Consider the following 19255-nt stretch of genomic DNA (forward strand, 5'->3'; position numbering starts at 1 on the left):
TTTTTGTTTCCCAGCTGTATAATTCTTGCAAAGAAAAGTCACTGCAAGTTGTTTGTTTGTAAGTCTTAGATTTCCATTATCTCTTTCCCTTTCAATTTCTACTAAGGATACATAAATAATTCATGAAGACTACCCTACATTTTACAAGGCATAACTGTTCCGGAACTACCTGGATCATCTAAATTACTGCCACCTATCACTGCCCACTTCCCACCCCCACCACACAGGTCTCCTTCGTTGTACAATTCTTGTGTTACTGAGATATCTTTACAGGATCAGATGAGTTTCCTCATGTGTCTGTAAAAAGGCTTCTGGTGTTTTAAGAAGTCTTGCAAATCTTTTTTTTTCTCCTTTTTTTCTTTTTTTTTTTTTTCCCTTTCTTTTTTAATTGTCATAATTCCCTCAGAAAGACCATTCTGACACATTTTAAGAGCACAATACCTTAGAAAACTTTGGTTTTCCATCTTCATAGTGAATCTCCACATAATTGGAAGATAACAAATCACTGTCAAAAAAAAAAAAAAAAGAAAATAGCAAGATGAGAAAAATCCGAATAGTCTATACTGTTATGTAGATGTTTTAGTTAAAATCTTCAAACTATTTTTTCTTTCCTTGTAAATTAGTTTAAAAAATAAAACTCAAGCAGCTTGTGTCCAGCAAAGAGTCTGATTACGCACTGGGAGTCAGAGTTTGTTTCAGAAGGAGGAATTTCATTCTGCAATCCAATCCTATTTTAGATTTAGAATAATCTTATCAGCATTTAAAATATGTATTTAAAAAAAAATGAATCCAATGACTTTAGAACTTTTCTTGCTGCCAGTAATTATTACTGACAAAACATGCGCTTAGTTCATTATTGTTTTCAAAAACATTTTATATTTGACCTAAAAATCACATACAATATATGCAAGAGTGGACAGATAAATATGTGGTTGTCCTGAAGACCTCATTTGCACATCTGCAAAAACTTAAAAAAAAATAAATAAATAACAAAAACATGTACTACCCCCTTTCTTCGTTTTACTTTTTCTTAAAAAAAAAAAAAAAAAAAAAAAAAAAAATCGATACACTGTAAATAACTTACAATTTTTTGTTTTTATTTTTTGGAAGTAAGATTATCTAACCTGTGAAAATCCATAAATCATTTCAATGTCCCATTCACCTCTCACCCAGTTAAAATCAGGATTGCAATACAGTAGCCTCAGGACAGCAAAACAATTAAACATGTTAACTGTGGCATCATCTTATATGGAAGATAAATATGCTACTTAATGTGGTCCAGGTTTCCCAGCACTTTTCAGGCCTCTAAGAGCAGAGCCTGTACACTTACAAATTAAAAAAAAAATCATGAAAGGGTCTGCTAGTGACACAGATATGAAAAATATTGCTGCTATGAATAAAAAATATCATCATTATGGAAGCCTGGTCTGACGAAATAGTTCTAATGGGAATTCATGACTAACAACAACTTATAATAATAGGTATCTCAAACTGAGATTAGGCTATTAGCAGTCCTGATAAGACAGTAACTCAGGGACTACTGTCTCATAAAATCGTTTCTTCGTGCTGCATTTATCAGGCATTATACTTATCAGAAAAGCTCCTGCAGAGGTCAGTTACCAGTGGTTCTCTTAAAAGCCCTTTTTGATGGCACTGAGAGACCACAGTATGGGCACTCCGTGCCTGCAACTCCAACAGCAATAGCTATGAATAATAACTGAAGTCTCATCATTTGTCTTAACCTTCACTTTGATATCAGTATTTAACAGATATACGTTTAAAGTGCTGATATAAAAATAACTTTAGCTGCATAAAATCATTTCTTACTTTCTCTATATACATCATGGTAAGCTATACATTTTCTGTGAGAAAATGAAAACACTTTATAAATAGTGCAAGTCCATAACCTCAATACAAACATTCACGACATTTAATGTGGCAAGGTTTGAAGCTTCTAAAAAGTATTACATATACAAAGCATTAAAACCGAAGAGTGTTGATAATATCCTTTTCTTCTTTGTCTTTTTCATGATTATTTAACAAATATAAGGACTGCTTTCCTCAACTACTTAACAGGGTAATTTGGACAACGCTGGAAGTAACTGACGCAGGTAGGAAAATGGAAAATTCTGACAAGACGTAAATTTTATATATATATATATATATATATATATATATATATATATATTATGAGGATGTTTAAACCCTAGTACTATACTCAACTAGAAACAGCCTTGATCAACTGGATTCAGCTGGATTGGACATCCCCACTCCAACCTCAGTTGTTCTGTGTTTTTAATTGTTGTGCTTTGCTCAGTCTCATCACAGCCCACTGCAATCTAATACAGCAGATGAGGTTAACCTCATGAGGTGAGGTTGAACAGACACACAAGAATAAATCTGCTATTCTTTTAAGTCGCATTCACATAGCTATACATAAGCTTTCCTCAGCTGGAAGTTGAAGTCTTAAAGCTAATTTCTTAAACTTTGATAAGCTAGTACTGCTTGAGAAGGCCAGTTACAAACCTTAAGATTACTAGCACTTTGCTTACTTAGACTCAGATTTTTACAGTCACTTCTGCCTGAATCCACAGAGGCCATTTGGCTTCTTCAAACCAATGCCAGGATCCAGTTCTATCTACCAGTTTCCAAATCAAGCACACACTCTCTCCTCTCATTGTTTATCCTCTTCTAGCAACCTTACATGAGCGATCTCAGAACTGCTTTCAGTGCTCTCCAGTACTTTTGGCATCTTTAAGACTTCCAGTGAGTGAATTCCCACTGGGTCTACTGACTCACAACTAACTGTGGTTTAATTAGAGGATCCCTTTGATTTGTCCCACTTCACATAACCGTAAGAGCTGCTCAGAAGTTCTTTTATCCACCCTTTGCAGAATCTATCCAGACTTCAGCACTCTTTTCCCAGATTTTGGTTGGGCTACTGTTGTAATTTAATTGTTTCCTTCTCCATTCTTCAGCTTCTCACTACCTTCAACTGTAAAGGTAATAAACAAACAGAGTTCTACACGATAGGGTATCCAACATGACATGCTTATGGTGGAATATTCCTATCTATATCTTACATGCATAAAGCAAAGATGCAGCAGACAGTGGCTTTTCCAGCAAACACTTCACTTTTGCCACCACTGACTTTACAACTCCACTGTCTTGTGGACCTGCTAGATACAAAGTATTATCAACAAAATTCTCTGTGCTGAGCAAATTCCCTCCAAAGAATGTTGGGGCCTGCTACTCACAACATAATTCCCAAATGCCAAGGGGGGGATACTCTGAGAAGAGGGAAGGAAAAAAAAACAACAACAAAAACATCCAGAATAACTTTCAAACATTTTTCCCAACATGAAAGACAGACACACAAAAGAACACTGTAATAAAGGCCTGGAATGTATCATTTAAAAGCTCATGTGCCCTAGGAATAAGATACAGAACTCATGCATAAAGTAGAGGTCTCCACATAACAAAATAATTCTTCTTCTTTATCACTGACAGAATAACTAAATTTGCTTCTGAAAGGCAGCTCTGAATTTTAGAAAATATATATTGTGCCTAATCTACACTGGACTGTGTTTTGTCACCTTTCACATCCACACTGGACTGTGTTTTGTCACCTGTCAGTTGATCCATTTACATTTTGGTTCAGCAGAAATGCAACTGGTACAGCAAATTTGTTTTTTCAACATTATGAGTATTGGAAATCATGAACATTAACAAAAATAATTGTGTAAGTTGTGATCACATCAGACAAAGGCATATTTAGACTAGTACCATGTTAGTACATCTTAGTAATAAGCACTTATATCACATTACAATCCAAAATTAGACATGGTTCATGAATTCATTAAAAAAAAAAAAAAAAGAGTTGTGCCTACCATGTTGTTTTCTAGAGTTCCCTCCACCCCTCCTTGTTTACCCTAGATTAACTGTTTTTATTGAGCTGTCCTGCATCACTACCTCTTCTACCAGAGTCATGCTGAGAGATGGCTTTAGACATAAGCAAAATAAGCTGCAAACAGAAATGCTATTCTGGCAGTTGCCTTCTTGAAAGACACAGGCCAGCTGTTAAAGCAGCATAAGCTTGCTGAAGAGCTCATATCCACTTCCCTGGCACAACGTTTCACCGCTGCTGCTGCCAATAGCAGGACAACTGCAGTGTGAGAAATGCCTTACCTCAGCTGACATCTAACTATCCTAGCGGAAAAAAATAATAAATGACTGGGCTAGGTAAACACCATAAAGTTACTTTTTAAAAATTTCATACACAAATAACTAATGTTAGTTTCCAGGCAGCTAGTATGCAGCATGTGGAAAAATCTGAGTACAGAGGAATTATCATTCTCACATACTTCTTAAATTTCCTTTATACTAACCTACTACCAATCAATGATTTTCTGAAGTATTGTGACATGCTTCAAGCTCAGAAGCAGTATCTCAGCAATCCAGTTTAGAAACATCTTGTGAACTATGTAACAGAATACACATCAAATGTTTTTGACCATTTATTTGACAGATACAGGTTAGTAGCACGTACATATGTGAAAAGAAACTTGGAGCTTTCTACAGCATTTGGTTACATCATCAAGATGCTGTCATCAAATGAACTGGCCATCTACAGCCTTGTTTCAGTTATCAGTTTCAATTATATCTACAAGCTTTGTTGAAAAAAAACACAACACCTGTTCTTATGTGAATGTATTATTAACATAAGTTCCTAGTATCTATTTACAATAAACTTCATTGGCTGCTGCCTTTGAAACTCCTGTGACCGGACTATCTTCAAGGAATAATTATATTGGAAATATTATTTTTTTTTTAATGCAAAAAAGGATTCACTACTTTTTTTTACATCATCTTGAAGGAGGTGAAAAATCAAAATATGACACCATAGACTAAACATGTCTGCTTAAAAACAATTAGAAGTAACACCTGATGATTCAGGCATATAGGTCAATTTCTTCACAGTTATGGAATGAAAGGAAGTCTCCACTCTACTACTAACATCATAATGATTCTGTAACAGTAAATAGCACACGTTTAAAAATCACTTCATACACAGTCTGGCTCTATGTTCTGTGTGTGTTTTTGTTTGGCTTGTCTTTCAGATAAAAAATTAAAAACTGACAAATATGGTAAGCTGAAATTCCCTAGGTAATATTTTAGGTGTTCAGTTTTGCTGTTTTGTTTTTAAGTCCTCAAGTGGGGAAATATCTCCTGAACGTACTAACAGGAAAACAGCATGTTCTGAACTCTTATAGAAAAGTACAGAAAATGCTACATACTATTTTACTAGATCAATCTGCCTCCCCCAGTTAAAGAAACCCTGAATCTGTTCAAAGGAGTTCAGAAAACAATTTACGATCCTCTAGTTAGGAACTTCTAGTGAAACCTTCTGTCCTAAAACCTTCCAGCTCAGAATGGAGCATGCTGTATTTTAATGGCTACCTCAATAAGCATTTTTAAAGTAGGAGCTTGAAGAATTCTTCAGAATATTAAGACCAGTATCTTGCTCAGTTTCTACCAGGATCTCCCTTTACCACAGCACCAACGATCATACCACTTTAAAAAGTGCTACTTGAAAGGATCTGAATAAATGAAATGCTAGACAACATTACAGAAGGTATGAGGACTGTGTTACGGAAAATACTTCAATGTAATTCACTACGACAGTCTTCCTAGAAGAGCAATTGACAAAATAAAGATTTTATTTAAACAACTGTTCAAGTTCATTCAATACTGCATTTTAATTGATCCCTTTCTTCCATAGCCAGCTGGGAATCAGGTAATTTTGAATTATCAATATGAATTTTATTATCCTGTAACATAACGCTGAGGGATGCCATCTTTGCCAGAATGACCTCATTCAATGGTAATTGGATTTGTCAAAGCCTCCTTCAATTTAAAACAAGCTTTTTCTGCACACAATACAAACTTGGGTTTCTTTTCCTCTTACTGAATTCACTAAAGGATCTACATGCTCTATTCCTTTGTATCCACTGAAAACACTCCGATTTAAACCAACTCTTATTACAAAGGAAAAATCCAACTGGATGCCAAGCATGAATTTTAAATTTATTTTAGTTCTACTACTAAAACTAGCAAAGTAAGTTTATTTATAGAGGTTGACTTGACTGCCTTCAGATTAGATAAATGACTACAGCAGAATCAGAGATTCCTTCTAGTACTCCAGCAAACTAAAAGTTTATTTTGGTTCCCTTAATCCATGCTCCCATATTGAACTACTTTGTGTAACTTTAGCTTTGTCTTTGGATCAAGTCGGGTAAGAGCCTGCGGTACAGGCTCTTAGGAGCTAGTGTGACAAACCAGATGTAGAGCATAGGCAGGCTTTACACTAGCTCCAAAGGCAAAGATTTCAGCCTGATTATAGAAAAATTGGAGATCCCAGTAATTTACTTCAGCATAGAGAGCTAGCTGACAAGTCTGGACCATCCCACAAAACAGTGAAAAATTTGCAAGGCTAGAAAGATAATTCTTCAGCACTGCCACACTACAGTGGTTACAAGTAAGCAAAGAGTACAAGGACATAGCTTTTTCCCCCTAAAACACAACAAGATAGGCAAAGGCACAGTAAGTTGTTTGACAGCAAAAACACACGTGTAGCGATTTTGGGGTGTGTTTTCTCAGCATGTAGTGTCTGTGACACTAGGGTTTCCTAAACCAGAGTTAGTATAATTGTTTTTAATGGCTCTCACTAGACGTCTTCTCTGTCTTTGTAATTCTTTAAAACTCATGTAAACTGTTTAATATGTCACGTTAGTCTACAATATTTTAATTTTATGTTTTGTGAAAAGCACCTGCTTTATTTGATGTCTGTAGGTGTTACACTGGAAGAGGCAATAAACATCCTCCTCCTGCCAGGTAGAATTTTAACATTAAGTAACATTGTCTTATTTCCTCATACGTACACTTCCAATGCCCTGAGCTTCTTGACCCTAACAATCCACCAGTCCAATGGCTGTGGTCACATCTCAACTGACAGCTATTTGATACCCTGCTTAGAAGGGTGTGATATCCACACTTGATTAATTCCAGAATAAAGAACACACATAAAAAAGTCTTTTCACTCTTAAAATGTCAGACAAGAAGGATAACATTTACAACACCAATGTCTGCATTTTAATAAGACAAACAGCATGCATGTCCTCTCAGATTTTTGTTTCTTTAAACCAAATAAATTCTTTAAGGTATCTCTTCTCAGAAGCTTCCACTATGTTCCATGCATGAACATACTTCCCAGGAGCACTTAAAATAAAGTGGAACTTCTAACAGAAATGAGCCTATCCTGAGTTTCCTATAGTTCTGTTGAAACAAGCTATACTGTCTGTGAATTTATTGATAGACTTTCATTGCACAGCAAGCACAGGGACATTAATTACTCCAGGGAAATCTAAAACTTGAGTGCTTGTAAGTCAGGCACTCTAACATTAATTTATATGGCTGCAGTTATAAGTCCTTTTCTGTAAAACTCATACAGAAACAAATGCACACACACATTTTCATTTTATAGATATTGGCCAAAGAGAAAGGGATGAGATAAAGAAAAATGAGATAAGGAAAATATTTAAAAGACTGATCTGGAAAGTTCTAGAAGGAATGAAAGAAGAGCTGAAAATACTGCTGATAAACATTTGAGAAATTGAGCTAAGAGTGCAGCCTCTTGGTATGTGGCAGGATTGGTACTACCTCCCACTGAACTTCTGGAATAGTGACTAAGTAAAACACAAGACTGCGCACATTAGTGAACATATAAATGCTCATGCATGCATAATATTATAAATACACATTTTTATCATAGCCTTAATGACTGGATGGAACAGAATAGCTGAAGAGAATCATGCTAAACATACACAAAATTAGAGAAACAAAATATTAAGAGGAGAGAATAACAGAAATACTGCTTACAATTTATGTTTCTAGTCTGCAGCTGAATACAATAATTGAAAACTAAGTTTCTCCACATTATCAGGCATTTCTAACTCTTGCAAAGACAGCAGAAACTTTTTTTCACATTATTGTGTGTTGAAAAACATGGAGAGTTTCTAGCGTCAGCCTTCAACACTTTTTACATGCGGAATACCCACTGAAGCAAGTAACTGAATAGGTTGCCTCCTGTTCTGGGAGTTGGAAATGAGGCAGTAAAGCTGCTACCTGCAGCTCAGACTCAAGACCACAGATACTCACAGGAGCACACACACTTTGTTTTAAAATCCTAACACTGATTTATTTGCACCTCATCTGTAACAGAAATTTGTTAAAAGCAGGCTAAACTTGCCACAGTAATACTATCATATTTAATTTATGCAGCTCATGTATCTCATAGGATCCATTTAGCACCCTAAGCCTTTAAGAAAATGTTATAAATATTTGAAGTTTCCTTCTGGAAAAGTTATGAATAGTTTTCGAATTTCCAATTTAAAAAAAAAAAAAAAAAAAAAGAACAGAATAGATTCACAAAAAACGCAGTTACTGGCTTTCTTTTTGAAATTCTGCTAACAATGTTATCTGCTCTGTGACTATTCTCCAATGTCATTCAGCCTTTCAGAAATACATACAAAAGACAACATACCATTTACAAGCGTAAAACTGGTGGATAATATTGGCTGCAACATGTTGGCTGTAATGCTGCTTCTCACATAATAAGGAATGACTGCTCACACAAATCATCATATTTTAATGTCTCAAATATTTAAGTCATATTACAGTCAAATGTTTTTTTTCAGTTCATGCCAAAGATGCCAGTTTTTTTTTTTTCATATCATCTCTTCATTAGGAAAAAAAAAAATGGAAATTTAGATGGACTTCTACAGAAAAAAGAAAGCAAAGCTGAAAAATATGACCTACTCCCCCATCCCACCCCTAAATCTTGAAGGAAGTTAGTTTTCAATGGGAAAGGTGGGAAGTCTTTGTTTTTAACATTCTGTTTCTGTCAGCTCTGGTACTGAATTTCCCATTTCTTTTTTGTGCCACAGCCGTTAGAATGAATCCCTGTAGGTGAAGGCTCCCAGAGCAGGAGACTCCATTATTCAGAGGCTTGTGCTAGACCGTGAGACAAAAACCCGTGTTTCTGTGACAAAGACAATATAGCCAACTGCCCTCATCACTAAAAAACAGGAAGCAGACATTTTTAACTCAAAAAATGAGAAATTGTTCAGATATACCAGAAACATTGATTACACAAATGCATTGTTTAAACTAATTGACAGTACTGTGGATAAAAATGTTGTGTGCTTTTTTCAACTACTGAACATACTTTTAAAGTGTTTTGTTTTGTTGTTGTTGCTTTTTCCTTTAAGACAGCAGAAAAGTTCAATGCCAGCAGAAGCTGCAAATATACTTTCATAGAATAGTTTGGGTTAGAAGGGACCTTACAGATCATCTAATTCCATTCCCCTACAGAATCACAGAATCACAGAATTTCTAGGTTGGAAGAGACCTCAAGATCATCGAGTCCAACCTCTGACCTAACGCTAACAGCCCTCCACTAAACCATATCCCTAAGCTCTACATCTAAACGTCTTTTGAAGACTTCCAGGGATGGTGACTCCACCACTTCCCTGGGCAGCCTGTTCCAATGTCTAACAACCCTTTCAGTGAAGAAGTTCTTCCTAACATCTAACCTAAAACTCCCCTGGCTCAACTTAAGCCCATTCCCCCTCGTCCTGTCACCAGGCACGTGGGAGAACAGACCAACCCCCACCTCGCTACAGCCTCCCTTGAGGTACCTAAAAAGAGTGATAAGGTCACCCCTGAGCCTCCTCTTCTCCAGGCTGAACAAGCCCAGCTCCCTCAGCCGCTCCTCGTAGGACTTGTTCTCCAGGCCCCTCACCAGCTTCGTCGCCCTTCTCTGCACCCGCTCAAGCACCTCGGTGTCCTTCTTGTAGCGAGGGGCCCAAAACTGAACACAGTACTCGAGGTGCGGCCTCACCAGAGCCGAGTACAGGGGGACGATCACCTCCCTAGCCCTGCTGGCCACACTGTTCCTGATACAAGCCAGGATGCCGTTGGCCTTCTTGGCCAGCTGAGCACACTGCTGGCTCATATTCAGCCGACTATCCACCATCACTCCCAGGTCCTTCTCTGCCTGGCAGCTCTCCAACCATTCCTCTCCCAGCCTGTAGCTCTGCTTGGGGTTATTGCGCCCCAGGTGCAGGACCCGGCACTTGGCCTTGTTGAACTTCATGCAGTTGACCTCAGCCCATCGGTGCAGCCTATCCAGATCCTCCTGCAGAGCTTTCCTACCCTCAAGCAGATCGACACACGCACCTAACTTGGTGTCATCTGCAAACTTACTGAGGGTGCACTCGATGCCCTCGTCCAGATCATCAATGAAGATATTAAAGAGGACCGGCCCCAGCACTGAGCCCTACCATGGGCAGGGATACCTTGCCCTAGACCAGGCTGCCCAGTGCCCCATCCAACCTGGCCTTGAACACCTCCAGGGATGGGACATCCACAGCTTTCCTGGGCAACCCCTGTGCCTTGCCACACTCTTGAGTGAAGAATTTCTTCCTTGTATCTAATCTAAATGTACCCTCTTTCAGTTTAAAACTATTACCCATTGTCCTATCGCTACATGTCCTTGTAAAGAGTTCCTCTCCAGCAGGCCCCCTTTAGGTACTAGAAAGCTGCTTTAAGGTCTACCTGTAGCCTTTTCTTCTCCAGCTCCCTCAGCCTGCCTTCATGGGGAGGTGCTCCAGCCCTCTGATCATCCTTGTGGCCCTCCTCTGGACTTGTTCTAATTTGTCCATGCCCTTCTTGTGCTGGGGGTCTCAGAGCTGAACACAGTGCTCCAGTGGGGTCTCACAAGAGCAGGGGAGATGCATCTCCCTCGACCTAATGGCCATATTTCTATACAGCCCAAAATACAATTGACTTTTATGCAATACTATAGATAATTTTATCTGTCTGGCATTTAGTACTGATTTTATGTTTCTACTTTATTCGTAAACTTAATGGGTGCAAATTTTCAGTAGCACAAAAACTTTCTTACATTTTTTAGAGAAACATAGCTCTCCATCTTCAGCTGGGGATATAAACAGAGGCAATACAAACAACTAAACCAACAACGATCTGCATTACAAGTCAGATCTTCCAGACTGGAGAATTATCTGAGATTGGTGTTTACCTTACAAGTAAACAAACTCTAGGCTGTACCTTTCAGTACAGCCAAACCACTAAGATTCCCACATCATTAGGAACTTCATGATGATAGCATCAACAGTATGGTTTCCAAATCATTAAAGATGAGCCAGTCATATAAATACTTACAATATTCCTACATGCCTTGAACAACTAAAGTAATATTTACATTACAGTTCATTGATATATATTAAAAACAAAGCAAAAAATCCACACCTTTCAAACACTAATTCTACCAGAATCTCTCTATAAGTAGATTTATAAATAGTACATAAGTCACTCACATCTACACACATCTGGTCTTTGCCCTTTCAAGTAAACGCTTTGCTGTCCTAAATCAATCTGAGAAGACAAGCAAGTAAAACAGCAAAAATGATGGCAAACATCTCCAGTCACTGTCCAATATACTGAACTATGTTTTACCATGGTATAAATAGAAATGATGTAGACCAACTTGCATCACTTTCTGTAACATTATTCATGGTAATCTCTCTTCTACAACATTTCCATGCTTACTGCATTTACAATATGGGAACTAAATTACTGATAGCTATCATCATTTCTCTACTACATATGAAGCATGTTCACTGTATTTTACTGTGATTTATGATGTTACTACACACCGGTTCAGAAACAGTAGGTAGCAAAAGTCAATCATTCTGCAATTGTTTCTGTTGCCTCAAAGTATGAAGAAAAATACCATAGACAGAATACACAGAAAATGCTAGTCCTTTATTATTAATCATCGGGGTGTTTTTTTTATTACTGGAAATTAAATTTTAACAGCTGGCAATGTAATTATAGTTGAACTATACATTTTAAATTCATAGTTATAGCAATACATTTTAAATTCATAGTTATAACAATATATTAATACATACTTAGTAATCATAAAGATCATTTACAAATGTAAGAGTAAATATAAGTTTCAAATGCTTTGCATTTTCACTGTCAGGTTTAGGCTTCTGAAGCCCAAGACACTGCTTTATATATTTCATCTTTAGGTACCTTTATTCTTTCTGAGAGATAAAAGTTTAAAGGTACAGTACGGATATCAGTAAGAGTAACATCTACCTTGCTTAAAATACACTAATTGTTATTTTGTATTAATAAACTTAGACAACAGCATAATTTTCCATAGATCTTGGAATTTCATGTGCTACGACCTTGTATCATAAGCTGAAGACAATTAGAACAGGAAAGAAAGAAACCTGAAATTGTGCACTTACTTATTCAAAGTGAGGTCAAGGATGAATTTGGAGCCAAAGGCCTCAATCTGGAAACTTGCCTGGGACAGATGTACAGCCTGTAAACATGAACACATAACAGTATTAAAAATATATAAAATATATTTTTATTAAAAATATAAAGTTATTAAAAGAATCACTGCAACAAGTATTTTTAAGAAACAACTGCAAAAAGCAAAGTTATGGAAAAAAATGCTTATTTTCATGAATTGCATCACTAAAACTTTTGCCCTTGCACCAAATTCACATTCAAAAGGATTTGCCTTTTTAGACAGTACAGGAAAAAAGAGAAGTACCTGAAATAGTACCTGAAAAGAGTACTTTCAAGTATACACACCCATTCCTCACAAAAACAAACAAAAATGTAGCTTCATATAAATGTCTGTATTTTGCCATAGCCAGATGGCTATGTAACAAAATAATAAGTAACAGAGTACACTGTTCATTTAATTATGTTATTGCATTCATTCACTTTAAAAGGCCTGAAATAATTAAAGCATTTGTGATACAAAGCTGCAAGTAAGAAAATCAGAGCAAAGCTTGTATTACATGTTATGAAAGACTTCTTTCAAAGTAATCCCTTCACAATTAAAGGCTTTATATTTGGCATTGTAACCAAGCCAACATATAGAAGACTGATGCTGCTCAACATAAAAAAAAAAATAAAAATAAAGTTAGCTAGTCTCATATAGGCAGTTAACTTGAAGGACATTCATTTTCTCAAATATATTAATCACGTACTTTATTCTTTTCTATACTGTTGTAAATGAAAGCAAAGACATTTAAAACGTGTTCAGCTGTTTTCCAGAAAAAAAAGAAAAAAAAGAGATAGTCCAAGAGTTTATTTTTGTGAAGACAGTGTTTCATCAGGGTAGAAGAGGTCAGATTATCATTAACATGCTTTATGAAGTGCTTTAGAACTGATACTACCAGTGATCCCAAACACCCTACTTACAGAAGTTGAACAAAACAATAATATCAAAAGTGACTATATTCCTTTTCCAGAGTTAGCTTAGAAAAAAATATATACTCTTGTTCTTTTCAGTTTGATCCTGGTGCAGCGTTTCTTTCACCTCCCCTAACAGACTTAGTATGACTTGAAATACCTTTTTTATTTTTTTTCCCCAAACACTTTTTAGGACAGTAGCAGTATCAAGACTAAATAATTACCTGTAAGTAACAGATACCAAGTAATTTGTTTACCTAAGTATCTTTTCTGGTTTTGTCACTACTATTGTTCTGACAGCCAATTACAAACCAAGTAACTAAACGAAACTCTTGAATATATTTCCTTCCAGAAAGATTAACCAATGTTTCAACATACTTCACTGATTAAGGATGCTGAAGCATCAAGAATTGACATTATCACCTAAAAAAATAAAACACATTTCAAAAGTACTCATGGCATGTTGGTAATAATGTCTTCAGCTCCTGAAACATGAAAATCCTTAAACTTCAGCACAAGACATCACAGATACCAAAAATTGCATGTACATAAAAGAAACTACATAACCTAAAGATTGGGAACTCTTATCAAGAGCTACGAAATCCAAACAACGAGTTCTGGTTCCCAAAAGACCTTGGCCCAGCAACTGGAGGCTAGGAGACCAGTCTAGGAAGTAGCACTCCATGAATGTTACACCCATACATCCATCCCTGCCTAGGCATCTGCTACTGATTGTTCTTAGGGACAGCTAGGTGGATGTCCAGTCTGATCTGCTATAGCTTTTTTTTGGTCCAATCAAGCCCATTTGGTGACACGTGTATAATATCCTTTCTTGTCATTTCTAAACCATCAAATATTTTTTTTATGTTTCCAAAATTTAAAGTTACTTAAAGGAACTTGTATTCTCAGTTTATAGTAATACCAGAAAAAGATCATCCTGTAGTATGAGATGTAATAATAATGTTATTTCTGAAAACAATTGCTTCTGTATAAAAACACACCCTTGCTATCTATTACTGTATGTCACTTACAATAGATGTAGTTTCTTACATATAAGCAATTACTGAAAAGCAACTGACGGTAATTTGCTATTCTGCCGTAGGGCACGTCCTCCACCAAACTCAGCTCAAACCATTGGTTATAAAAAGAACACGAGATTTTAAATCCTTGCTGTTTAGCAAAAACACTGTTTTGAATTCAGGTGAACATGATACTCTACTGCTGCAGTGAAATAGAGACCTTGTTAATCCAGTTTAATAATGTATACCCACCCATGAAAGCCATGAGCCTAAAATCAGATAAAAATAATGAAACTAAAATGTTTCATCCTGAAACTGACATTTTTTCCTGTAACAAGTTAGCAGAAAGCCACCAGTGAGTTGTCACCAGGTGTTTTAGCTATTACTATTGCCATGTATCATCATGATGGCAAGAAATATTTCAAAAAATTATCCATGGAATTCTGCTACACATCCTGATCATTTCACAATATTCTCTTATCAGCTACCTTGTAATGCAATGACTAAAGTATAATCTGAAATATGGGCTTCTTCTGACTTACACAGAAACATAAATTCAAACAAGAATATAAAGTAGATTAGTATACACTTTGAAGAATATACAGACTAGATATTACACCATGTGTACTCATATGAAAGATACTACTCATCACCTTTCTGTACCACTTCCATACACGCAGCTGCGCACACCTGCATGAGCATTCTTTACTTATGTATGCAGGAGACCAAGTACCTTTGTACATGTTTATTATATAAAAACCTCTGCAGAGGTTCCTGCTTTGACAGCTGTGGGCTGCTCCAACTGCAAAGCAGCAAAATTACATGAAGTTTTTCTGCAGCAAAGACTTACTAATCAAGTATAGCAGAGCAAGTTAAGGAAGGGCGTGAATCTTTAAACATCTTCCTGCACTCAAATCCAAATTTAAAAAAAAAAAACAAACACTGTTCTTCACTGTTCCAGATGCTAGGATTACTAGTGTTGCCACTAGTAATATATAAAAACGTATTCGATATAGTATCAAAAGACAAAGCACACAAAATCATCAATTTGCAAGTACTGTAAATGGAAGCCGCACCATAGAAAATTCAGAAAAAAAAATGCAAATGTCAGCTGAAATACTACAAGGACTCTCCAACAGTCTATTAAACTCATAGACATAATCTACATGAAGTTCATTCACTAATTTGATCAGTTTTCATTACACGAGGATTAAAAGTGAAGACTTATCCTAAGATAGGAAAAGGGAATAAAATTAATGCATAGGACTTCTCTCTGTATTTCATTAAGACCTCACATGATCACTCAGAGGTTATTAACCACACATAATCTTTCATCTTTCACAAAACAGGCCTGCTTTTTCTTCAATACCACCTCTTTTACTATGTTCTTTTCATTTCATCTTAAGAATGCTTTCCCTCTCAATTTGAGCATGCTACATACTAAAGTTGCATAAGAAGCTCTGAGACCCACTAGTCTTCAAAACCTTTAAAACAAGGTAACATAGAATTAAGCCTGGCAGGAATATCATCGTAATTTGAGCGACGAACAGCTAAGCTGAACAGAACCACAAGTGGAGTGTTCACCCCAAGGAAAATAGCACAAAATGAACTTGGGGGGGAGGGAAGGTATAACTGTCCTGTCTTTGCAGTCAAAACTACTATAACACATTTATTTCAGTTGTTAGGGTCTTAAAAACCCTTTCCTTCTGAAAATTACACTAACAGCTTAGAATTATTAAGACAAAATACATTGCTTCCTTATGAATTATGAGAACTTACAATTTCCAGTAATTCAAGAAGTTAGAAGCTGCCCAGCAGATACAGCTTTCCTTCATAAGTGTATGATTCAAGCTATTTTCCACTCAAAATTTGGTATGATTGCCCTGAGTTGTTTTTCTCTACCAATTCCATTTTTGTGAGATCATATCCGATGTTGTGAGATTTCTCCCTCTGCTGGCCACCATAAGGGTTTGCTCCTGGCATTCTGTGACAAATCATGACCCATGTAGTCTTCCCATTAGGTCCTAGCAATCTGGTATATGCAGACTATGAAAACGTATGAAAGCAGTCCTCTGGTTCAATTAAGAGCTTATCAAAAGGCTACATCCATCTGCAAAAGTTGACAAAGAAGCAGAATGCAGATAACTCAAAGCTCTTCAGCAAGTTTCAGGATTCTCGCAAGCTTCTTTAGCGGATTATTATAAGCAGGTGCTCATTTATTTTATTTTATTTTTAGCATTTCACACTAAAAATAACTTCAGAAGAAATCAAAGAAAACAGCTAACTTTAACTATGAGGAAAGTGAGGTGCATAGATTTTAGTGTCTTCAAGTACCAAGTATCCAAAATATATTTTAGAGCATAAAGAGAAAAGAGTTTATACACTAGAACTCTGTCTGCCTTGGAGAGACACCATTTCACATAGTCAAAACTATGCTGAATGTTCATTCTTGTTAACAGCAGGAAAAATCTTGGAAGACCAAGAAGGAATGAGAGAGGTTCTACCCACGGTTTAGATCACATATGCCCTCTTATAATGGTATTTCACCAAATTCAAAAGTAGAAAGTGGATAAAGAAGATCAGCATTAAAAAAAAAATAAAATAAAAATTAAATTTTGGATTCTCCAGTGTACTGTTTTATTCTCCAGCCCTTCAATTCTCCATATGTAAAGAAGGTTGCAGATCCTTACTTTTAGGAAGAGGCTTTTAAAGAAAAACAAATTTTATTTCAATCATTCTCATATTTTTATAGCTTCCCTTCTTTCTTCACGTGCATACATAACTTCCTGTACCACTCTGCTCTCCATAGTGATTCAGCATTTCTGAGGCATTCAAGCCTAATCCCACAAACTATCCACATGGTTTATATTCTTCTGGCCACAATAATGAGGTGCCACTGAAAGGGGGTCCACTGAATAATATACATAGTTAGGGAGTATATCCACATCATGTGCCTATAAATGAGACCATTAAGGTTGATAAGAAAATTCATCTTAAAGGATGTATGGTTCCAAAAATATTAGTATTTTAATTCCACTTCTGCCCAATGTATATAAGGTCATCAAATTTGTCTTTACGTTTTCCCCCCACGTGCAAACAATGAATCCTAAATATAGATTTATTTCTTTACCCAGCTACAAAGGTATTTCTGCTATTTCCTTTCATTAGCAGTGTGGGAGGCAGCAAAATCTCACATCAGGATTTACTACAATATAGCATTTATTTCAATCCTGGGAAAGGATAAAAGCAAGTACTAAGAAGTCCATCCCCTATTCACCTCTGTCCTCTTCCCCCAAATCATCAATTCCCCCGCCATGCACATTTTTCACAAGCCAATTGCTTCGTATTTTCTTTGAGGGTTGTCTTCCTTTGTAATCAGGGAAATAAAAATCTGCCTAGGATGTAAGAGGTGATTAGAGTGAATGTTCAACAGAACAAAATAAACAAAATATTGATTAGCATCTTATTATTGGTGAAACAGATGGAAGAGCAAAGACTTCATTGCAAAGAAAGACATGAGCTGGGGGCAGAGAGGTGAAGGGGAAGCCCCTTGTGGTGCTCTGAGAGCAGAAGATAAAACAAAAAAAAAAATCCAGGCAAGGAATATAAACAACCCTCTCCTTCAATTAAATGGATCAAAGCAATGTAAGTTTCATGCCAGAAGAATGAAGTCAACATAACGTCAGTTTCCATGAAGACCCAACTTTAAGAACCCTTCTCTGGGAAGAACTGCAGTGTTAGCAATGCCTAGGCTTAAAATGGACACTGAGTGGAAAGATCCACTTTACACAAGGCTCAGCACCATGCATACTCAGGGAAATCAATACCAATTCTGTCAGCGCTGATTTCTGCAGAGCTTTACCCCAACAGGTAGAGAGATATGGTAGGACGCAGGAAGGATAGGCAACGGCAGCAATGTTCTTGTGGAAATGCTGGGCAAGTTAAGAGACTGGCAGGCATTCCCCTCTGTGGATTTCCAAGAAAATCCTCACATATAAACATGGAAAAAGCACTGTTCCCAAAACCAGGTCTCCAACCATTAGTAAATCGCTTTCTTCCCATATCGCTCTCCAAAGAAGTGACAAAGAAAATCCCCAGTGTACAAGTTTATTGAAAAGAATGGTCTTGCTTCACAGGCAACTCCCCAGGGGTCAGGGGATAAGCCTATACTTTCCTCCAAAGAAAGGAAATACTAACACCATTATAGTGAACAGCTTTAGGAGAGAAGATACAATTTCAAAGAACTTACGCTTTTCCCATTTTTCTAATGTTTGTATAAACAGCACATTCTCTCAGCATGAGCAATGAGAGGGTAAGGAAGGAAAGAAGGTTGTTTTGTTTTATGTATCACTGATGTTGCTTATTCCTTCCTAAATAACATCTGAGACCTTTTCAACTGCTCTGCAAGCCAAAAGCATGCATGCTTCAAAAAGGTTAGGGTGCTATTTCTGAAGGTAGTACTCTTTTAAGTAACTTCATTTTCCAACAATGGGACAGCTTTTCTGTTCCATCCATAGCAGACTGGTATATTTAGATGTACCCAAAGGCACATCTGAATAAGTTAGAAAGCAATCTTTCTTCTCATTAAAATATTGAAACTATACAACAACAGCTTATTTCAAAGACTATACAGTAACTCCATGTTAATTTCACATAATCAATATCAACAAAAGCATACATGATGCATAATAAATCCTCTTCTGAGGATTTCAAAAGAAATGTAATTTTCTTGGTAAGAGTTTCCCTATAGTTAAGTCTTTCTGTAATATCTTACACATTTATCTGCTTTGCTGTCTCTCTTTTCTACCATGGCAGCCTCTTCCCTATACAAATCTTCTTTACCTTCACTTTGCTTTTTTTTTTTTTTT

General features: G+C 36.5%; 1 protein-coding gene across 4 annotated transcripts in view; it reads right to left on the reverse strand.

The window, feature by feature from the left end:
* Window positions 1-19255, reverse strand: part of ADAM23 (ADAM metallopeptidase domain 23) — a gene marked incomplete at its 5' end in the record, with an annotated part of 74415 nt that overhangs the window by 52935 nt on the left and 2225 nt on the right. For all 4 annotated transcript variants that reach the window (XM_084289164.1, XM_084289163.1, XM_084289166.1 and 1 more), the window contains 2 exons: window positions 442-505; window positions 12405-12481. In XM_084289164.1, coding sequence (XP_084145290.1) covers window positions 442-505; window positions 12405-12481 — 141 coding nt within the window. The remainder of the gene's footprint in view (window positions 1-441; window positions 506-12404; window positions 12482-19255) is intronic.

This window comes from Netta rufina, assembly GCF_964035555.1.
Source record: "Netta rufina genome assembly, chromosome: 6".
NCBI classification, from domain to species: domain Eukaryota; kingdom Metazoa; phylum Chordata; class Aves; order Anseriformes; family Anatidae; genus Netta; species Netta rufina.